This window comes from Hyperolius riggenbachi, chromosome 5, assembly GCF_040937935.1.
Source record: "Hyperolius riggenbachi isolate aHypRig1 chromosome 5, aHypRig1.pri, whole genome shotgun sequence".
Classification (NCBI taxonomy): Eukaryota; Metazoa; Chordata; class Amphibia; order Anura; family Hyperoliidae; genus Hyperolius; species Hyperolius riggenbachi.
Genome location: NC_090650.1, coordinates 201,912,199 through 201,931,926, shown reverse-complemented (window position 1 = coordinate 201,931,926; position 19,728 = coordinate 201,912,199). Strand labels below are relative to the sequence as shown.

The following is a 19,728-nucleotide window of genomic DNA, read 5'->3' as shown; positions in this document are numbered from 1 at the left end:
TGATCGCACTGCGCAGTGCCTCAGGAGACGCTCAGGTGAGTGAAACATTCATCAGGCGGTCCATCCACTTCACCCCACAGCCTCTAGATTGGGTAGGAACTTTTATAAAGCATCATTTGTACTGCTATAGCCAGATAGAATAAAGCTGCTTTTTACACTAAGAAGTCGCTTGTGCCAACCTGCTTTCTCTTCCTGATTATAGGAAGTTGTATTCTGCCAGGAAAATCTTTATGGCTGTAATTTATTTATCAGGGATGTTTACTATATTCCCGACATGGTACCGACAAGACAGAAGCTGTCACTTCCATGCCTAGAAATGAACTCTTTCATGCAGCAAAATAAAACAAGTAAAACAGCCTGGTTATTAAAATGTTTGGGACCTGATTCATTAAGCTGGGCTGCTACAGCAGCGCACACTTAATGACACCAACGTGAGCTAAATATAGGGCCACATGCTACACATGGTAGTGTTACGTAGCTTCCGCTCTTAAGTTATGCGCGCTCCTTTTAAAAGTACCTGCTGCTCCTTTAGGGCCAGTTTCCACTACTAAATGATGCGAATGTGGCTACCTAGCCGCATCGCATCACTTCCGCCGCCGGCCGCATCACTTCCGCATCTACCGATGCGGAAGTCAATGGTGGAGAAGGGACGCGGCTGCGGGCAGATGTGGCCGTGCAAGAATCTGCAGCATGCTACAGATTCTCGGGTCGCTCCGCACCTCTCCGCACAACATGCATGCAGTGGAAACTCTTCCATTGCTGTGCATGTGTTTCAGGACACCTGCGGTGCGATGTGGCTATGTAGCCGCATTGCACCGCTCCTAGTGGAAACGGGCCCTTAATGTGGCGGCGATGTGAAGTAGTACACTCGCTACTAGTAAAGAATTTGCAGCTTTCACCTGATTGGCCCAATAGGCTGCCTGTCACGCAGCCCATACTACTTTCAGCAAGCCTGCCTGAACCACCATCGGAGCCAATAGCAGCGCAGTACTAGATACTGGCGTCTCTGGATTGGGCAGTGGTCCTGTGTGCATATAAGTGACAACACCATTGCCCAATCCAGAGCTGCCAGTATCTAGTACCGGGCTGCTATTGGCTCCGATGGTGGTTCACACGGACTTACTGAAAGGAGTATGGGCTGCGTGATCGGCAGCCTATTGGGCCAATCAGGTGTAAGCTGCAAATATTTTACTGTAGCTGCAAATGTTTTACTGTAGCTGTGCTACTTCACATCGTGGCGTGCAACCCTATATTTAGCTTGCATTGGCATCTTTAAGCTTGCACTGCTATAGCAGCGCAGCTTAATGAATCAAGCCCTTTGTACTGTACATACAGGGCCAGTTCTAGCTAAAATGGGGCCCCAGGGTAAAAGTAATTTGGGGCTCCAACACCCACCACCACAATACTTCCGCCCCCCCCCCCCCCCCCCCCCACAGTGTAATAAAGGCAGTGGGAGACAGACACACTCACCTCCCGAATGATGCAGGCAGTGCAGCTCCTGTCTGTCTCCCCTGTAGTGCTTGTCCTTCACTTCCTGCTTCTCCGTTCAGGCACTAGTGCCCAAACGGATTAGTAGGAAGTGCAAGACAATCACTACAGGGGAGACAGACGGGAGCTGCACCGCATGGATCGTTTGGGAGGTGAGTGTGTCTGTCTCCCACTGCCTTTATTACACTGCGGGGGACAGCGAGCGGGGGGAAGGGGGGGAGAAGCAAGCTGGGGGTGGGATCCCGCCAGGACACTTGGGGCCCCAATGGATGCGGGGGCCCTGGGGCAGTTGCCCTCTTTGCCTCTATGGAAGCACCGGCTCTGTGTACATACACATGTTTATCTTATCATGTCACATGTCGCCTTGGGTACACTTAATGGCAGTGGGTACTACTAAATCTTTCCTCATTTGGGCAGCAGTGTAGGGTGGGTGAGCTGCCAGATACCCTGCAGATTCAAGGAGATATTGACACACGTCATACCAGAAAGAGCTGCAATACAATAATGTAGATAGTGCTCATAGAGTATGAGTTGATGCATTGATGAACCACATGTGCACGGGTAAGCAGGGATTCATTTGTGGCAAGAAACAGGAGGGAAAACAGAAAAATACCCTCGGATCCGACATATTGTTGAACAGAAAAAGGAAGGGAAGTGGCCTTGTTCTACTGAGCATGCTAGGACCTTACTCGTGCAAGCTCTGACCAGATGCACTCATGCACAGTGGGAGCGCAGCTACAAGAAACATATTCCAAAAGCTTTTGTCGAATATGGTTATTGCGACCCAGTGCTGGATTGGTGGGCTGCAAGAGGGTCTTCAGAAGCCTCTGGATTATCCAGAGACTTCCCACTACTGAGGTAAGTATCTAATTTTCATTGTTTTTTTTTTTTCTTCACTTCAGCTATACTGTAAATTTTAGACTGTTATACCACAGTGATAAATACACACAGTCCCCTACTTACAAACTACAACGTTTTATAAGTACAAACAAAGTTGTCTTCATGTACAAAATATACAGTAGTGGTTTTTGTTAATGCATATTTTGTTGTTCTGTTACAGTGTTGTATAAACTAGTAGTTGAAAACAAATTAAATGCACATTGATGTTGTCTGAAAGTAAATCATGTATCCACATTTTGACCTAACAAACAAATTCAACTTACAAACAACCGCCCGGAACAGAACATGTTTGTAAGTAGGGAACTGCCTGAATGGGGTTAGTATGTTAATATGACTGATGTATTTGCGGGCATCTTTGTAGCTTCACTTTGGCACAGCAAAGGAGGGAGGCCTGGTCAGACTGTGCACTGATGACATCACTGATGACATCATCATGGTCCTACTAAATCTAGGTCAAACAGTTGATTATATTATATTATATTATATTATATTGTTAGATAACTTGTGGTGAGAGGAATATGAAGGATGTTCTATAATCTTTTTTTTTTAAATGCTAGACTGCCTGGGTGTTCTAAGTCATGTCATAGTCACACCTGGAAGTGCATAGCCAGAACTCAGACTGGGGTTGGATCACATTATCTGCTTACATACTTTACACCAGTGACTCAGTGCATGTTGGAAACTAAAGATCAGGCTGACAATGAGGATGACAATCTGGAAGTAGCATTTTCTTTTCTTTTCTTTTCTTTTTTTCCTTAATACAGCCTCTGTATTTCTCACATTTCAGAGGTTCTTTAAGCAGAGGAATATACAATCTCAGTTGAGGTTGCCTTCTCAAAAACAACCACCTGGTGGCACTGTAAGACCTGGAGAGGAAAGCGTAACAGTTTTCAGCACTGTCAGCGTGATAAGAATAGTACAAGTAGAGAAGCAGAGAAGCAGAGGTGTCTTATAAGAAATAGTCATCATTTATTTTTTTTAATTTATTTTTTTCCCATACTGTATATGTTTTGTGTTTTTTAATATTTCAAATATTGTTAATGTCCTCTTTTTATATTATGTGCTACAAGAAAGAGAAATATAGTAGTATTTCCTTGGTCATTTATGGGAGTGCTGCTATCAGAACAGTTGCTCCAGTCTTATGCTAGGTACACACTATGAGATTTTCTGGCAGATTTACTGTCTGATTTTTGATCGATTTCCGATGATTTTCTGATCAATTTCTGACTGTTTTCTGTTCACATCTATTGGAAATCGTTCAGAAAATGATCGGAAATTGATCAAAAATCAGATCGGATGTGTTGGAAATAATCGATCTGACAGTAAATCTGCCAGAAAATCTCATAGTGTGTAACCAGCATTAAAGAATACCTGAAGTCATATGAAAAGCAAAAACAAAAACTTTACCTCAGTAGAGGAAAACCTGTGGATAGTCCAGACAGGCTTCCCCAATCGTCTTACACCCGCTGTTCTAGTCCTGTGTCCCTCTAAACATATTTGACAATATTGTTTGATATGTTGCTCAAAGCTGCACCCCCCTCCATGGAGGAGGGCAGACAAATTGCGCATGCTATGGGTCCTGGCTACACCTGCGCAGTAACACAAAGACGCTTGCTCATGGCTTTCAACTCCATGCACTAGTGGCTTCGTACTACTCTACATGTGTGACCAGGACTTGTGCAGGCACAATGTGGTTGTGCTCATACATTGAGTGTGGCTGTAAAGAAGAGAGTCCTGTCTGACAGTGGTTTAGTTTTAAGCTGCATACACACATGCAATCTTGATTGTCCAATTATACCACTTTTATATAGTATGAGAGCTTACCGATACAATTTGTTAAAAGTATCCAAAATCTATTGGGCCGCAGAATGCAGAGTACCTATTTAATACTACAGGGACACAATACTAAAACAAACAGGTGGGGACTAAACCTGGTGGAGGAAAGATGGTGACAAGTAAACATTGATTGTGTAACATTAAATGGGAATTTCATTTATTTATCTATTTATTTTTATGTTCCAAGTGAAAAATTCTTTAAACAATGTTAACATTAACAAAGTTTAGTTTCTTATAAATGTATAAGTTAAACATGGACTTAAAATACACAACATTGCTCCTGTTGTTGAGCATGAGCGAGGTAATGATTTAGCATCAAGTGCAAAACCCCTCTGCCTGTATATTTTTATCATTGTGACTGGCATCATAACAATAATAATAATAATAAATAATAATAATAATACAGATTAACTACCTAACGACCGTGTCACGCCACTGGGCGTGAACGTGGCGGCAGCCCTAGGACTGCCTAACACCAATTGGCATCAAGTCCTGGAGCTGCAGTTTCCCAGGGAACGGCCGCGATCGTTCCATGCCCGTTCACGGTGCGGAGCTCCGTGATTAGCCTGCTAGCCGCCGATCACGGCTAGCAGATTATTTGTAAAAGAAAGGGGAAAGAAATCCCCTTTGTTTACTTCAGTACATCGCTGTGGTCTCCGGCAGCGCTATACGAGATCGACGATCCCCGGCCTCTGATTGGCCGGGGGTCGCCATCCTCTCATAGGCTGATGCCTATGAGAGGTGGAGAACAGGGCGGATCGCCGTCCTGTTCAATCAAATAGGCGGAGGGGAGGGAGGGAGGGGGGCGGAGGGAGAGAGAGCCTCTATGAGGCAGAAGGAAAAAAAAAGTGACAGCAGCGGTTGGACACCTCCGGCAGCATGTCCCCTTCGGGACAAAAATAGGAGGTGAGTCCGATCGCCATGCTTCTTAGCTGGGCTGTGCAGGAGGCTGAAAAGCCTGCACAGCCCAGTGCTGCAAACATGAGCCTGGTCTTTAGGGGGGTTTAACACTGCGGTCATCAAGTGGTTCAAGGACATCTGAAGTGATAGGGATATGATGTAGGCTGCCATATTTATTTTCTTTTAACAATACCAGTTGCCTGGCAGTCCTGCTTATCCTTCATGCATCAGTTGTGTCTGAGTCCCCCATCTGGAACAAGCATGCATCAAATCCAGCCAAACTCGAGTCAGAAACACCTGATTTGCATGCTTTTTCAGCATCCAAGGCTTAAAGTATTAGAGGCAGAGGATTAGCAGGACTGCCAGACAACTGGTGTTATTTAAAAGGAAATAAATATGGCAACCTCCGTAAACCTCCCACTTCAGGTGTCCTTTAAAGCACGTGTTCTCAACCTCACACCTGCATATGGTTATTATCAGTACTTTCTGTGCCTGCTTTCAGGTCAGGTTACTGGAAACCCAGTTTACTTACATTGTTTGAAAAAAGCCTTTTTATGTATCAGGGAAGTAGGTCAGTACATTTCTTACTAATGTATGACTGTCCTCAGTCTAGAGAGAGTAGGGAGGTGCATTTAACACAAAGTTCTGGAAGGTCATATAAAGTATAATCTTGGATCAGGAAGGCTGTACTGATATTGAGTAGGGTCCATTTGATCTTATTATTGTTACATTACAAAACCTATTTTAAACAAAGTGATGTGATGCTACACAGACATGGCAGACAACAGTTTATTTCATCAATTAGGGACGCCAGTCTCTTGCCGTCCGTGATCACTGATTTTAAGCTGAAATTGTTCAGGAATCAGCCTGTGGTGTATAATCAGCTGAAAGCTCTATCTCTATTCAGATTTGATCAGAGAGAGATCTGTATCTTGGTTGATCTGCTAATAAATCACTAAATGTATGGCCACCTTTAGTGTATGGCAATCTTAACCGTTAACACCATCAAAGCAGCATGTGATTAAGTATTAAAAAGGACATTTTTCCCCATTGAATACAGATGGTAGATCTTGAGTTATGACTGCAGCAGATACGTCACCAGGGACAGCAGTTTCTAGGGACAATATGCTGATGCTAGAAGTGTACATTCATAATGATCTGTCATTTTTTAGGGTCTAAATCTCAGAACAGCCTATGGAATACAATCATCAGTGGACTAAATTTGAAAGAGAAACAGAAACCAGCACTTGTCACTGATCCTCGCAGCCCTGAAGAGATATTAGCAGATGAATTGCCACAGATCGACAGTCCAGATGCCATCCCAAAAACATCAATCAGGTTTGATGGATATTATCCAAATCTTCATTTTTATAATGCCTTCCGGCCTAAAATATTGCGTAAATATAATCTTATTAACATGGTAGCTTGAAAACTCTAGGTAAGGATATCTAGGACACAAAAACAACACTTTTCATGGAAACCATATCAGTTTTGTGGTTGATGTTGCTTACTGCAGTGTTTCCCGGGCCAACAAGCTGATCTAAAATCAATTTGTGGATCTGAATGACTAGAAATAATGATCAGACTAGCCTCAACTCATAGCAGTTGGTTAACAGCAAAAAATACTATGATTGTGCATGAAATTTCACTTGCAGGAATCTACCAACTTCTTTTTCTGTTTTGAATGTATGTGATCTGAACATCTAATTTAGTTTCATTGGTCAAGGCATGCTCTGCGGCACGTACTTAAATACACATCGAATGAAGTACATAAAATGACTGTGTGAAAAGCACGGCTTGGCACATTCAGTCTGGTCCGTGCCAATGGCAATCATTTGCTAATAGTTTAAAAGCTACAATTCACCAGACTGCTGATTATTAGAATTTGAATGCATTTCATGTAGTATTGAGCGAACAACATTCATTTTAACTTTTTGGCTGTTGCAGGGACCTTGTTATCTAATCAAAAGGATTTGAAACATATGGTGTTGAACTTAATGAAAATTACTTTCACCTGTTATATTAAACGTATACATTGGTAAAAGATTCCATATGATCACCTTGTTAACTATGAGGTTATAAGATCACACAACACATTGAATTAGAGTTTTCACTTGCTCTTAAAAATCATTTAATCATTTGATGGCTGCACATGTGGCAGTGAGCAGCTGAAATGAATGGGTTCTGCAGCATGCAGGCCCATTTCAGATGGGAAGCTGCAGGTGGCACATTCACAGACTGTCAACTGCTCCTTTGCACCAAAGGGATGGAGGTGCTTACTCGCCACAAGCAGTGGAAAGACACCACGTGGATTTACATCTGAATGCAAAGCAATAACATGAGGCAGTTTCTTATATATAGTACTGGGGAGCACACCACAGAGTGGAGTTACAAATGTTGACATTTTGTTGCATTAAAGGGGCTGGGTGGCCAGCAGATAGGAGTAAAAGGTCCAAAACTATATTCTTTGAATCAATGTGTATGGAGTAAAAAAATGCACTGTATGTTTTATTTATGTAGTATGGGTCTGCTTTTTAAGCATAAAATAACAAATTGCACAGCTAGTCCTTCTGACTAGGTCAGCACAAGCCTGGATGTTTTACCATGTCTCGCCCCTGTTTTTGGTAGTATTATGTGTATTATGTGAGCCCCCCCTTTTTTTTAGCAATGATATTGATTTTTCATAGAAAGCCTATAGTGACATACCCTCAATCAGCAAATGCACTGCATGCTCCATTTTTGGCATGTTTACTTTCCCATTCAGAATAATTGAGAGGATTTCCACCCTGAGATGATATGCCACCTTGCAGTTTAAATTAACCATCCTCATTTTGTACGTGACAGTTAATAATGGCGCACAGCGCCAGGGGAATACAAAGGGCGCCCCATAGACTTACATTATATAACGCTATTTAGCGTTATAAGTGTTAAAAAATGGCGCAGGTAGTTTTCCTTACACTTATAACGCTAAATAGCGTTATAAGTGTTCAAAAATGCAGCGGGGGTCGGGGGAGGTGAGAGTCAGCGGGACACTGGAGGGCATAGGCAGCGGGGAGGATGTGTGCAGAAGCATACGTTACCTTGTCCCGGGCCGCCGATCGCTCCTTCCCTCCGCTCCTTCCCTTCTTCCATTCGTTTACTGTAGTCCTGCAGCCGGCCAATCACCATGTGGCTTCAGTCTCCGCATGCTGATTGGCCGGCTGCGGGACTACAGCAAACGAATGGAAGGAGCAGAGGGAAGGAGCGATCGCTGGCCCAGGATAAGGTAACGTATGCTTCTGCATACATCTGCTGCCTATACCCTCTAGTCTCCCGCTGCCTCTCTCCTCTAGTCTCCCGCTGCCTCTCTCCCCCAGCCCCCGCTGCCTATGCTAGCCCGCATGTTTATCATGGCGCACCGCTCTGCAATCATTAATGTAGCATAAAACGAAATTTACATTAAAACGGTAAATATCGTTTTATGATACATTTATCGGCAGAACGGTGCGCCATTTTTCTCCCTGCGCCATTTTCAGATGTACCCCATTTTGTATACATATATTATGTTTGCACCACATCTACACAGTCACTCATAGGCCCATATGCAATTAATGTTTTCTCCTGAGTTTTCTCCAAGGTGATATTTTTAAACTTGTCAATAACATTCCTTTTAAGCCACCAGAAAGCAAGACAATAATCAAAATTATGTTGATAGTACCTTTTCACAAACTTTTTGGTACTTTTTGTAGTTGAAACGTGCTGGAAAGTTATTTTAAATTGAAGATGAAAAATGATCTCCTAGGAGAAAACTCAGGTGAAAAAGTCAATTGCATATGGCCCATTATGTCTTAATTTTACATATGTCATTCGTTTAGTCATGCTTACAAGTTATATTATGATGCAGAGTTGGGTCAAATGTGAATTTGACAAGAACTGGGACAATTTAGATTCACTTTTAGGAAAATCAGATCAGCAGGATTCTGAAAAGAAAATTCTGGTACTTAGTAGGTTGTTTTAAAAGTAGGCTATTTCAAAATGCCCTTATTCACCAGTCAGCACCAAGGGAGAAGCAGGGGAGCCTGGGAGATCTGTCAACCATATTAGGAGTGGCAAGTGTCCTGTTAAATGCTTTGACCAGCTAGTATTTCACCGTTCACCTTTTCCTGTTCTTCATGCATGTTTTTTTTAATTTATTTAAATTATTTATTTATTTATTTAGTTTGATGTAGTTTTTTCTACAAGTAGCTTTGGTAATGTTGCAGGGAGAGTGAAGTGATTAGTGAAATGGTAAACTAATTTGGCACATGAAACAGGTATTCCGTCTACAATTGATTTATATTGTTAATATTCACATAGCATCCTGATTGCTTTGGTCATTTTTGGCTTTAGTTGAACTTTTTCAGTTAGGTAAATTACGTTTGCAAGGAACAAATAGTTTTTAAGTGTCCTTTTTAAGTTGTATAAATAGGTTATTGTCAGTTTTCTTTACGGTATAGACTACAGAAACAACTGTTTTAGGTACACATTTTTCTTGTATAGCAGACTACTAACCATGGCCAGATAACAAGGAACTGTTGCGAAAATCTTACAATTTAAAACACATACAAATAAGAAGTACATTTCTCCCAGAGTAAAATGAGCCATTGTAACGTTTGCGGAATCGTTTCCGTGGTCAGCGCACAGAACGCGCGCTGACACTGCAGAAAACCTCCACAAACGTGTAATTTGGAGAACCCAGGTTATGTGCAATGCACCAGCAGAGGGCAATTCCCACCGGCAGGTGGAGCTGTGGAGTGCAGACGAGCACAGCCTCTGCACGGCCACAGATGCCAGATGGGAATTGTACAGATAAAGGCAAAGTAGGGCACAATAGCCCTCTAAAAGAAAGAGCACAGAGACAGGATGAATGTGTGTCCACCAATCTAGTCGCCACCCAGCTATGGTGAACACACATCAGCAGAAACAAAGCGAGAACGCAATCGCAAGAATGGCGATTGCTAAATAGTGACACCAGGCCGAGCAGGACAGAACACGAGAGTAGCAAAGGCACAGCAAACAACAATGATCAGAACATCAAGGAAAATAACAAACGCTAGCTAAACGCGAACACCGCACTCATTCGCAACAGCGAATGCGTTTACGGCGCGGTCTCCGCACGATAAGCGCAACAGAGACAAGCACGCCACCCTAACTAACTAATGACACACAAACACGAAATAGAGAATGCGAACGCTTGCTTAACGGTTACCTCACCGAGCCTACAGCAAGCGTTCGTACAAGACAGACAGACGAACGGAGAACAGGAATAGGGTAGATAGGATCCCCCGCTCTTCCGCCAGAGCGAGTGTGAACCAAGTACCGAAACAGAGCTAGCAAGATCCACTGCTCTTTTCCACCAGAGCAAGTGTGGTCCAAGTGCAGAAACAGAGCTAGCAGGATCCACTGCTCTTTTCCACCAGAGCAAGTGTGATCCAAGTACAGAAACAGAGCTAGCAGGATCCACTGCTCTTTTTCCACCAGAGCAAGTGTGATCCAAGTACAGAAACAGAACTAGCATGATCCACTGCTCTTTTCCACCAGAGCAAGTGTGATCCGAGTACAAGCAGGGACACAGATCAGAAGGATCCACAGCCGCTACCACTAGAGGCTAGTGCGATCCAAACAAGACAGACAGATGAGGTAGCCAGTAGCAACCGCTGCTCTAGCTTACACTCCAAGAATACAGATCAGAAGGATCCACAGCCGCTACCGCTAGAGGCTAGTGCGATCCAAACAGAGGAACAGAAGGGGCTACCAGTAGCAACCGCTGCTCTGGTTAGCACCCCCAGACAAACAGAACTATTTCCTGTCGACCACCGCTGGCGACAGGACAATCGCAGCAGAGAGGCAACACAGACAAAACAGATAAAGCAACCTGACTGCACTAGAGGAGCTGCCTAGTGCAGTCCCAAGAATTACTCTAAGATAAACTTTAGCAAACAAACAGGGATGATACTCTAGGAGAGTTCATCAGAAACAAACCATGAAGGATGACCAGCAAAGGATTCTGGGTGAACATGGTGTTTATACTGCCAGCCTTCAAAGGAGGCAGGTTGGCGATTTGCATAACGAATGTATGCAAATTCCTTAGCAGCAGAACAGGTCTGAAACCTGCAAAGCAAAGACAGGTCTCTTTTCCAGAGACCTGCAGCCCTCAGACTTAAGGAATGGTCAAACAGCTGTCTGTCTGTGCAGACAGCTGAGCGGATCATTACAGCCATAAATTACTTTTCTCCTGTGTTGCTTTCACTTACAGTAGGTAGTAGAAATCTGACATTACCAACAGGTTTTGGGCTAGTCCATCTCTTCATGGGGGATTCTCAGCATGGCCTTTATTCTTTATAAAGACATTCCCTGAAAATGATTAATACAAAGATGCTGGCCAGCCTCCCTGCTCGCTGCACGCTATTTTGGCAGTTGGACAGAGCAAATGCCATTCACTAAGTGCTTTTAAAAATAAAGAAAACCCTGAGAACCCCCCTATGAAAAGATGGGCTAGTCCAAAATCTGTCGGTAATGTCAGATTTCTACTACTTACTGTAAGTGACAGCAACATAGGAGAAAAGTCATTCATGGCTCCTTTTACTCTGGGAAAAATGTACTTCTTATTTGTATATGTTTTCAATTTTAAGATTTTCGCGACAGTTCCTCTTAATTATGTAAAAGCATACTATTACCATAACTATTTTCTACAAATACATTTGCTGGCCCCATCATTTTCATGCAGGGACAAAGAAAGGACCATTTGTGAGCAGTTTTGTGTCAGGTGACTCAAGGCCTTCTCATGTACATTTGGTAGCCGGGGTTCCAGAGACACAGCTTGGAAAGCAGAGGGTGTGATTCTCAACTTTGTGCCCTACTCATCCCTTTATAGTTGATGGTAATGGCATGAAAATGTACAAATCAGCTTAATCATTTCATAAGCATCATAACTAAAGAAAAATTATTAGATGTCACGTTTAAATATTGCAGTCCCTTTTGCTTTACGAATTCTGTAAATGATTCATTTTTGTGTACATGTAATGAAGGCTCAGGTAAATTTGGGCATATGGTGAAGCTGAAAAACAGCTTACACTGCACCTGTAGAAGTCCCCGGCGGCGTTCATTACTGTTCCCACTCCAGGCCGCTGTGGACAGTGGGGTAAGTCGTAATTCGGCTGCCAGCCATTTTTGGAGGCCTAATTATGCTGTTTTTATCATAATTTGGGCCCAGTCTCTTGGTGGCACCCAAATTACTGCCTGAGCTCCACCATAGCCATAATTCCCATTACTGCCTATGGCAGTGCCTGATCGCTCAAGTTTACAGCACATTTTCAGTTTTGCAAGTTCAGGTACTACTGAAAATCTTTCAACAGGGCAGAACAAGGGGACATATTTACAAATAGCTGCATTTTTCTCCAGCTGCATTTTTTACCTTAAAAAAACTACAACAACAAAAAAAAACAACAAAAAAAACACAACCGGGATCTGTCCAATCTTTTTTTGGAATAATTGTATCATTGCAGTAAAAGGGATGTAAAAATCATTTTCTGAAGGCTTTTAAACCAATAACACAAACAGGTAAGAATTTGGGGTAGATTTTTGCAATAAGCCGGGCACTGTTTCCATGATTGAGCCACTTTAAAGTGTAACTGTCGGGCATAAAATTAAAAATCAATTCTTTATTTTTATCTGGTACACAAGAAATACGGATGCCAACCAGGCAATCCAAAAGTTAAAATCACTATTACTTTTTTAGTTGATAAATGATCATTCCCCAGTTTACCTGACTCTTATTTGGTACACACAAAATTTGGTACGCACAAAGCAAGTTGCAGGGCATGCTGGGTTGTCCTTTTTTGCTTCTATACTTCTCAGACTTAACTAAAGCAGCCTGATTTACTGAAGCCTCTCTCCCTCATGTTTTCTCCTCCCACACCTCTGTTTCTCTCTAATTGGCCAATATTTCTCATGCTGAGAGAATGCACTTTCTATAGTGGAGGGTGGGCAATGCATACACAATCATGCAGAGGAGAGTAAGGAAGGAAATAGCCACAGTTAAAATGGGAAATACGAAGACGGATTTTCACTTTTTTACTGTAGAAAAATGACTAAAATCAAAACATGGACAGTGCAATACATATGTTATGTATGTAGAGCAAGTATGTGTTATGTAAGTAGAGCAAGTATTTATCTACTTATATATGTGTTTTTTTTCTGAGATAGGATGGCTGACAGCTCCTTTTTAAAAACAAAATCCCTCCCCACATGACTGAGAAAACAAGGATTGGGGAGGGCTGTAGACTGATGTGGCTGAATTTGAAGGGGCTAGAGAGAGCTGTACACAAGTGAGGCTGCATTAGATTTTTACTGCATCAGGCAATGGTGCAGATTATATCAGTTCAGATAGCTGCTGAAATCACATTGAGTGGGGCAAGCTGGTAAATGATCTATATCTAGTACAGTAAATGATCTATATCTAGTACAGTAAGTGACAGTGGCATAGCTAAGGAGCTATGGGCCCTGTTGCAAGTTTTACATGGGGCCCCCCAAGCACTCCATACATAACAATTGATGCGGCGCACCAAAACCTGCCAAGGATTTCCACAGTGTCAGAGGTGCAAGAAGGGGATGGGGAAAGGTTGTTAATGATTACTACTATTTTAAGCATCTATAGAAGTTATTATTACCAGCACAGGACCAATAAAGAGCTAATATTGTGCTTGAAGGAGGGCTTCTCGGTGCCCCTTTGACCCAAGGGCCCTGATGCGGTCACTACCTCTGCAATCCCTATTGCTACGCCACTGGTAAATGATCTATATCTAGTACGGTAAATATCAATCGCTTAGTAATAATTATTAGTGCCTGATGCTTAAAGAGGAACTTCAGCCTAAACGAACATACTGTCATTAAGTTACATTAGTTATGTTAATTAAAATAGGTAATATAATCTCTTACCCACCCTGGTTTAAAAGAACAGGCAAATGTTTGATTTCATGAGGGCAGCCATTTTTTTGTTTGAAAGGAGGTGACAGGGAGCATGAGACACAGTTCCAACTGTCCTGTGTGCTGATCACCCCTCCCAATTGCTAGGCAACGTGAATAACAACATAGGAAATCCCATCATGCTTTGCACAGCATCAGGGGAAAAAAGCCCAGGCAGTTTTCTTTGATGGGTGGAGCTTAGCTAAAAATGCAGCTAAAAATGATGCTTTGGTAAGAAAAACAAAGTTCTGATGCTGTGAAACTGTTAAAGAAACACCACACCTTTTCAGTTCTGCTGAGTAGATTTTTAGTCCGGAGGTTCACTTTAACTAAGCCGTTTAAGTGATACTAGTAAGGCAGTGTTGTCTCCTTCTGTTCACTTTCTCTATTTCTCATTATGCAATACTGAACTATAACAGTCCAATGCACCTGAATGGAGAAACAGTTCTTATTGTCATCTGCTATCCAATATTCCCTTTCATTATATCTGATCATTGTAGGATAATAAAAAGGAGGGTTTAATTGGTTGCTAAGGGAAATAGTCCTCCTTTCATACATGTATATAAATAATTCCATATACGATCCTCAGATTTACATCCAGTATTATACGCACCTTGTGTGCGTGTCATTGCAACGGACACACACACCAAGGGTTAAATATGCATTAACTTTTTGTGGGGAGGGCTGCTATAAGGGGAATCTGCAGGTGCCGCCAGGGGGAGCCCATGAGCAGGAAAGAGGAGAGAGAAGCTGGGCATGTGCAGGGTGGAAGTAACAGGTTTTTGGCAGTTGTAGGCTAGTGAGGGGGAGGAGTCAAGTAGCCGTGGAGACTGAGCTGATGAGGCAGCAAGATATAAGCTTGATTTGTGAGGAGATATAGGAGAGAGACAAGAAGAGACCAGCTATTGGTGAGACAGTCTGAGCAAGGCAGAGCCACAGACAAGTGAGCACTACTGAAAACTAAAATAAGGAAGAGAGAGAGCTGCAGAGACATTACATGAGAGGAGAGAGATCATTCACAACTACAGGCAGGTAAAGAGCAACAATACTGGAGAGATAAGCCAGAAGAGAAACAGTAAGCAATAAGAATGAAAGACAAGGATATTAAAATGTACCTGTAACAGAGAGAGATAACAGAAACCAGCAGAGACATTACAGTGACACAGAGACAGCAGGACAGCAAAGCATACAAGAGTGAGACAGAGAAACAAGTGAAAAGCAGTGAAGACTGCAGTGCAGTGTCTGAAGAGATTGTGTGACAACAGCTGTCAGACAAAATACAGTGGAGAGAGCGGTGCTTCTTATATGTTAAGTGATCATTCACAATCATCAATTTCACATATTCTGTCCTATCCTGGATGTTGCTAGGTAACCGCCAGACATTTCTCTAAGTTTCCTTCTGTCCTGTGCAAGAATTCAGGTCCACTTTAAAAAGACAGTGGTGAAGAACTGTCAGCTAGCGGAGCGCTGTGTGAGGAAAATTCTGGCAAGTTCATGCAAATAAACTGTATCACATATATGTTTCCTGAACTAGCCCTGATCCTAGCAGGCGGATGTATACAGAGGCCTACCTATACTCATCTGCTAAGAAGAAGTTTATGAATGTGTTTTGTCACTAAACTTTTTTTTTCCATATGATTTAATACAAATATTTCTTAAAAAGAACTTAATTGGTGTCTGGAGGATTTCTTTGCAGTTCAAGCATTATAGAGGTGTTACACATGTATATAAATAATTCCATATACGATCCTCAGATTTACATCCAGTATTCAGTTAGTAACTTTTTTTTTTTAATCCAGGGGATATTTGTACCAATGCTTCAAAATTAGGCATGCCTTAAGGACTCCTTTTCCCTTTATAATGAAATAGGTGCAACTTACATTCTTGAAAGTAGAAAAGATGATCTAGTCAAGTGGTTAATTGGTAAATTATGTTCACATTTATTGACACAAAATCTGATGCTAACATCAAGTCATCATGTAGTAAATAAAATCTTTCAAAACTGAGTGTGGCTTGTCGTAAAGGAATCGGTCACTGATTAGTTCTGACATAGGAAGGATTGACCGTTTGTGTGTATCATGTTATAATTCATCTACCTAAGCCTAGTTTAGGTTATTGTCCAAGTCCATATCTAAAGCAATTAAATGACTGGAAACAGCATAAACACTCTTGAAAGACTTTATTAAACTTAGTTAACTTTATGAGCCAAAATGTTCTGATTTTCCACATTTGACCAAGGGACATGTTGAACAATAGGGATAACTGTTCAGTTTTGTCAAACTCTGGTTCACCTGTGAATTGGGGTGGTTTGCCACTTGCCAGAGTTCACAAAACGGTGAACAAGAGCTTGGCATGTGGCAAGCCTGGGTGCTGGCCCTGAGTGGGGAGAGCAGAAAAGCCCTCCCCATCTGCCCCTCATGCAGAGTGGCAAAATGGATACTGTACATTCCAGTGCATGCAGTACGACTGTGTTATGCAGACTTACCTGCCCCTGTACAGTAGTTCATATCATGCTCTTTGTGTCAAAATCAAGTGTATTGATCAGTACATTAAAATGTGCTGGCACTAAACTCAGGCGCTATGCGGCCGGCATTGTGCACCAAGAACAGATACCCTGTGCTCTAGCATTTTAGTAGTGTCCTAAATGTGAAAGGGTCGGATGTGAGATGTGTTTTTTGGGGTGGTCAAAGAGTGAATGTAAGGAATAAATAAGAGAGAGGAGTCAACTATTAACCTTAAGCAATGTATTTGGGAACTGGTTATAGGACTTATTACTTATTTACATTTATTATTACAACAGGCAAAGAAAAGAGACAGCAGAAAATGATCAGTTCTTTTTTACTCCTGTTGTTCCATATGTAATTCATATTTTCACCTGAGTTTTCTCCTAGGAGATCATTTTTCATCTTCAATTTAAATTAACTTTTTAGCACTTTGCAACAGAAAAAGTACCAAAATGTAGGTGAAAAAGTACTATCAAAATTATTTTGTGTATTTGTTTGCTTGCTGGTGGTGTAAAAGGCATTTATTTACAAGTTGTGAAAACATCCCCTTGGAAATAGTGAATTGCGTATGGCCCGTTGTGTTTTAGGAAGCAAGGTCATGGAAAAGAAGTAACTCCAGTCACCCTAGTATCAACAATTCCAACAACAGTTTTGATATTCAATGTAAACTAAAATTTCAAATTGTATAATATTAAAAACACGTGATTTTAAAGATTCTGGCCCATAATGCAATTAACTTTTTCTCCTGAGTTTTCTCCTGGTGTATATTTTTTTTTCTTCTATTCAAATAACTTTTCAACACTTTTCAACTGAGAGAATTCCAATAAGAAAGTGAAAAAAGTACTATCAAAATTATCTAGAGTATATTCTTACTGGCTGGTGGTTTAAAACTCCTAGAAAAACACCTAGAAAACTCAGGAGAAAAAGTTAATTGCATATTGGCCTCTGTGTGGTGGTGAGCAGTAAGTACACTGTAATATTCCTCAGGCCTAATTTTGTGTGATATATCTGTGCTGTAGTGAGATTTTGTACTAGATATGAGCAAGGCTAACATTGCTTGTTGCAATACAACTTGAGTTCAAAGACAGATAACCAACTACATAAAAATCCCACAAACATTGATAAGAAAAAGGGATATGAACCTAAAATAGCTCTGTGTCTTTACTTCCGATGCTGCATTCCTTATATTATGTTTTAATCTATAAAAAGCAGGAGAAATAAAAATCAATAAAAAGGCATTGTGAACAAGGTTCGAAATACATCTCAGTCACAGTTATAGAACATCAATGAGTGTGAATGTCATTGAGGTGAAACATTCTATGTGAACAGTAAACCCATGGGGCTATTTCCAACTTACGTAACCTAATTGACTTTATAAATGGTTATTTGATGAGCTGCCGATTACAAATCAATGACAGAGCTCAGCAGTTAGCCTTATTTGAAACATGAGGTCTGCTACACATGTATCATTAAGCAGAACATTACCAGTATTGGCAAAAGTCACCTGTCATGGTACCGGATGTCATAGACTAGAGGATACGAAGACCTTGGCCTCAATTCACGGAGCATTATCAAACGTTTATCAAACACTTTATCAAACGTTTGATAATTTTCCTCATGGGTAAAATCTCATTTTAAATTCACTAAGGTGTTATATATTTATCAAATGTTTTACCGATAAAACGTTCAACAAATATATAACACCTTAGTGAGATTTTACCCATGAGGTAAATTATCAAACGTTTGATAAAGTGTTTGATAAACGTTTGATAATGCTCCGTGAATTGAGGCCTATGTGTGAAAGTAAAAAAAGTCATGGACATCTGATGTACAGTACATCTTCTGATAGTTCCAGCACACTGGTGATCACGGGGAGGTTTCAGTAAGCAGTGAAAGGGATTCAAAAACAGCTCTACTATCCAAATGTAAAAAGTGGACCTTGTACACTTAAAAAAAATAAAAAAAATCACATTTTAAAAAAACTAAGGGTAGAACAGAGTCATATCCTTATGATCTCATAATTCAAGCCCCGCTGTTAATACTGGCAATAGGGCTGTTGGGAGAGGCTAATGCTGCAGCCTACTCCAACTGTCTGTTGTATATAAACCTATACTTCCCACTAAGTTTTTATTGAGGTTCTCTTTTATATTTCCTGAAACATTAAATCATAATAGGCTTGTAGATTGGACTGGCTAGATTCTTCAGGGGGCGTGACCCAGACACTGCTGGAGCTAAAATGTCAGCCTGACAGCCAGGGAACAGACCTTTGTAACCAGGCATGAGCTTCCGAATTCCACGGAGGCAACATTTCTGAAATTCCGGCAGAACTGGGGTTTCCGCATCGGAACGCGGAACGCGGAAATTACTAAGCGGTAATCAGAATATGCGGAATACCGGCAATTCGGAATCTGAATTTTTTGACCAATCAGGAGATGTGGAATTAGTTGACCAATCATGATCAGCGGAAGGTTATCGCGCTAACAATAACGTTTTTCACATGCTGATTTTACGGTTCATCGTATAAATATGCGGAAATACATTTCCGGAAAATGTAATTTAAATGGAAATATACTGTCCAATAGTATTCTTCATAAATTCACACCAATCAAAAGCCCTAGCAACCAGATCCTAGCTAGCTATCAGAGTAGTGTTGGGCGAACATCTAGATGTTCGGGTTCGGGCCGAACAGGCCGAACATGGCCGCGATGTTCGGGTGTTCGACCCGAACTCCGAACATAATGGAAGTCAATGGGGACCCGAACTTTTGTGCTTTGTAAAGCCTCCTTACATGCTACATACCCCAAATTTACAGGGTATGTGCACCTTGGGAGTGGGTACAAGAGGGAAAAAAATTTAGCAAAAAGAGCTTATAGTTTTTGAGAAAATTGATTGTAAAGTTTCAAAGGAAAAATTGTCTTTTAAATGCTGAAAATGTCATGTTTCTTTGCACAGGTAACATGGTTTTTACCGCCAGGCAGTCATAAATGTAATAAAGAGAAGAGGTTCCATAAACAGGGACCGGTAACGCTAACCCAGCAGCAGCAGCAGCACACGTGATGGAACAGGAGGAGGCGCAGGAGGAGAAGGCCACGCTTTTTGAGACACAACAACCCAGGCC

The 19,728-nt window shown here is 41.6% G+C and overlaps 1 protein-coding gene across 3 annotated transcripts in view; it reads left to right on the top strand.

The window, feature by feature from the left end:
* Positions 1–19,728, top strand: part of PDE1C (phosphodiesterase 1C) — a 1,357,122-nt gene that overhangs the window by 427,353 nt on the left and 910,041 nt on the right. For all 3 annotated transcript variants that reach the window (XM_068236575.1, XM_068236577.1, XM_068236579.1), the window contains exon 3: positions 6,297–6,462. In XM_068236575.1, coding sequence (XP_068092676.1) covers positions 6,297–6,462 — 166 coding nt within the window. The remainder of the gene's footprint in view (positions 1–6,296; positions 6,463–19,728) is intronic.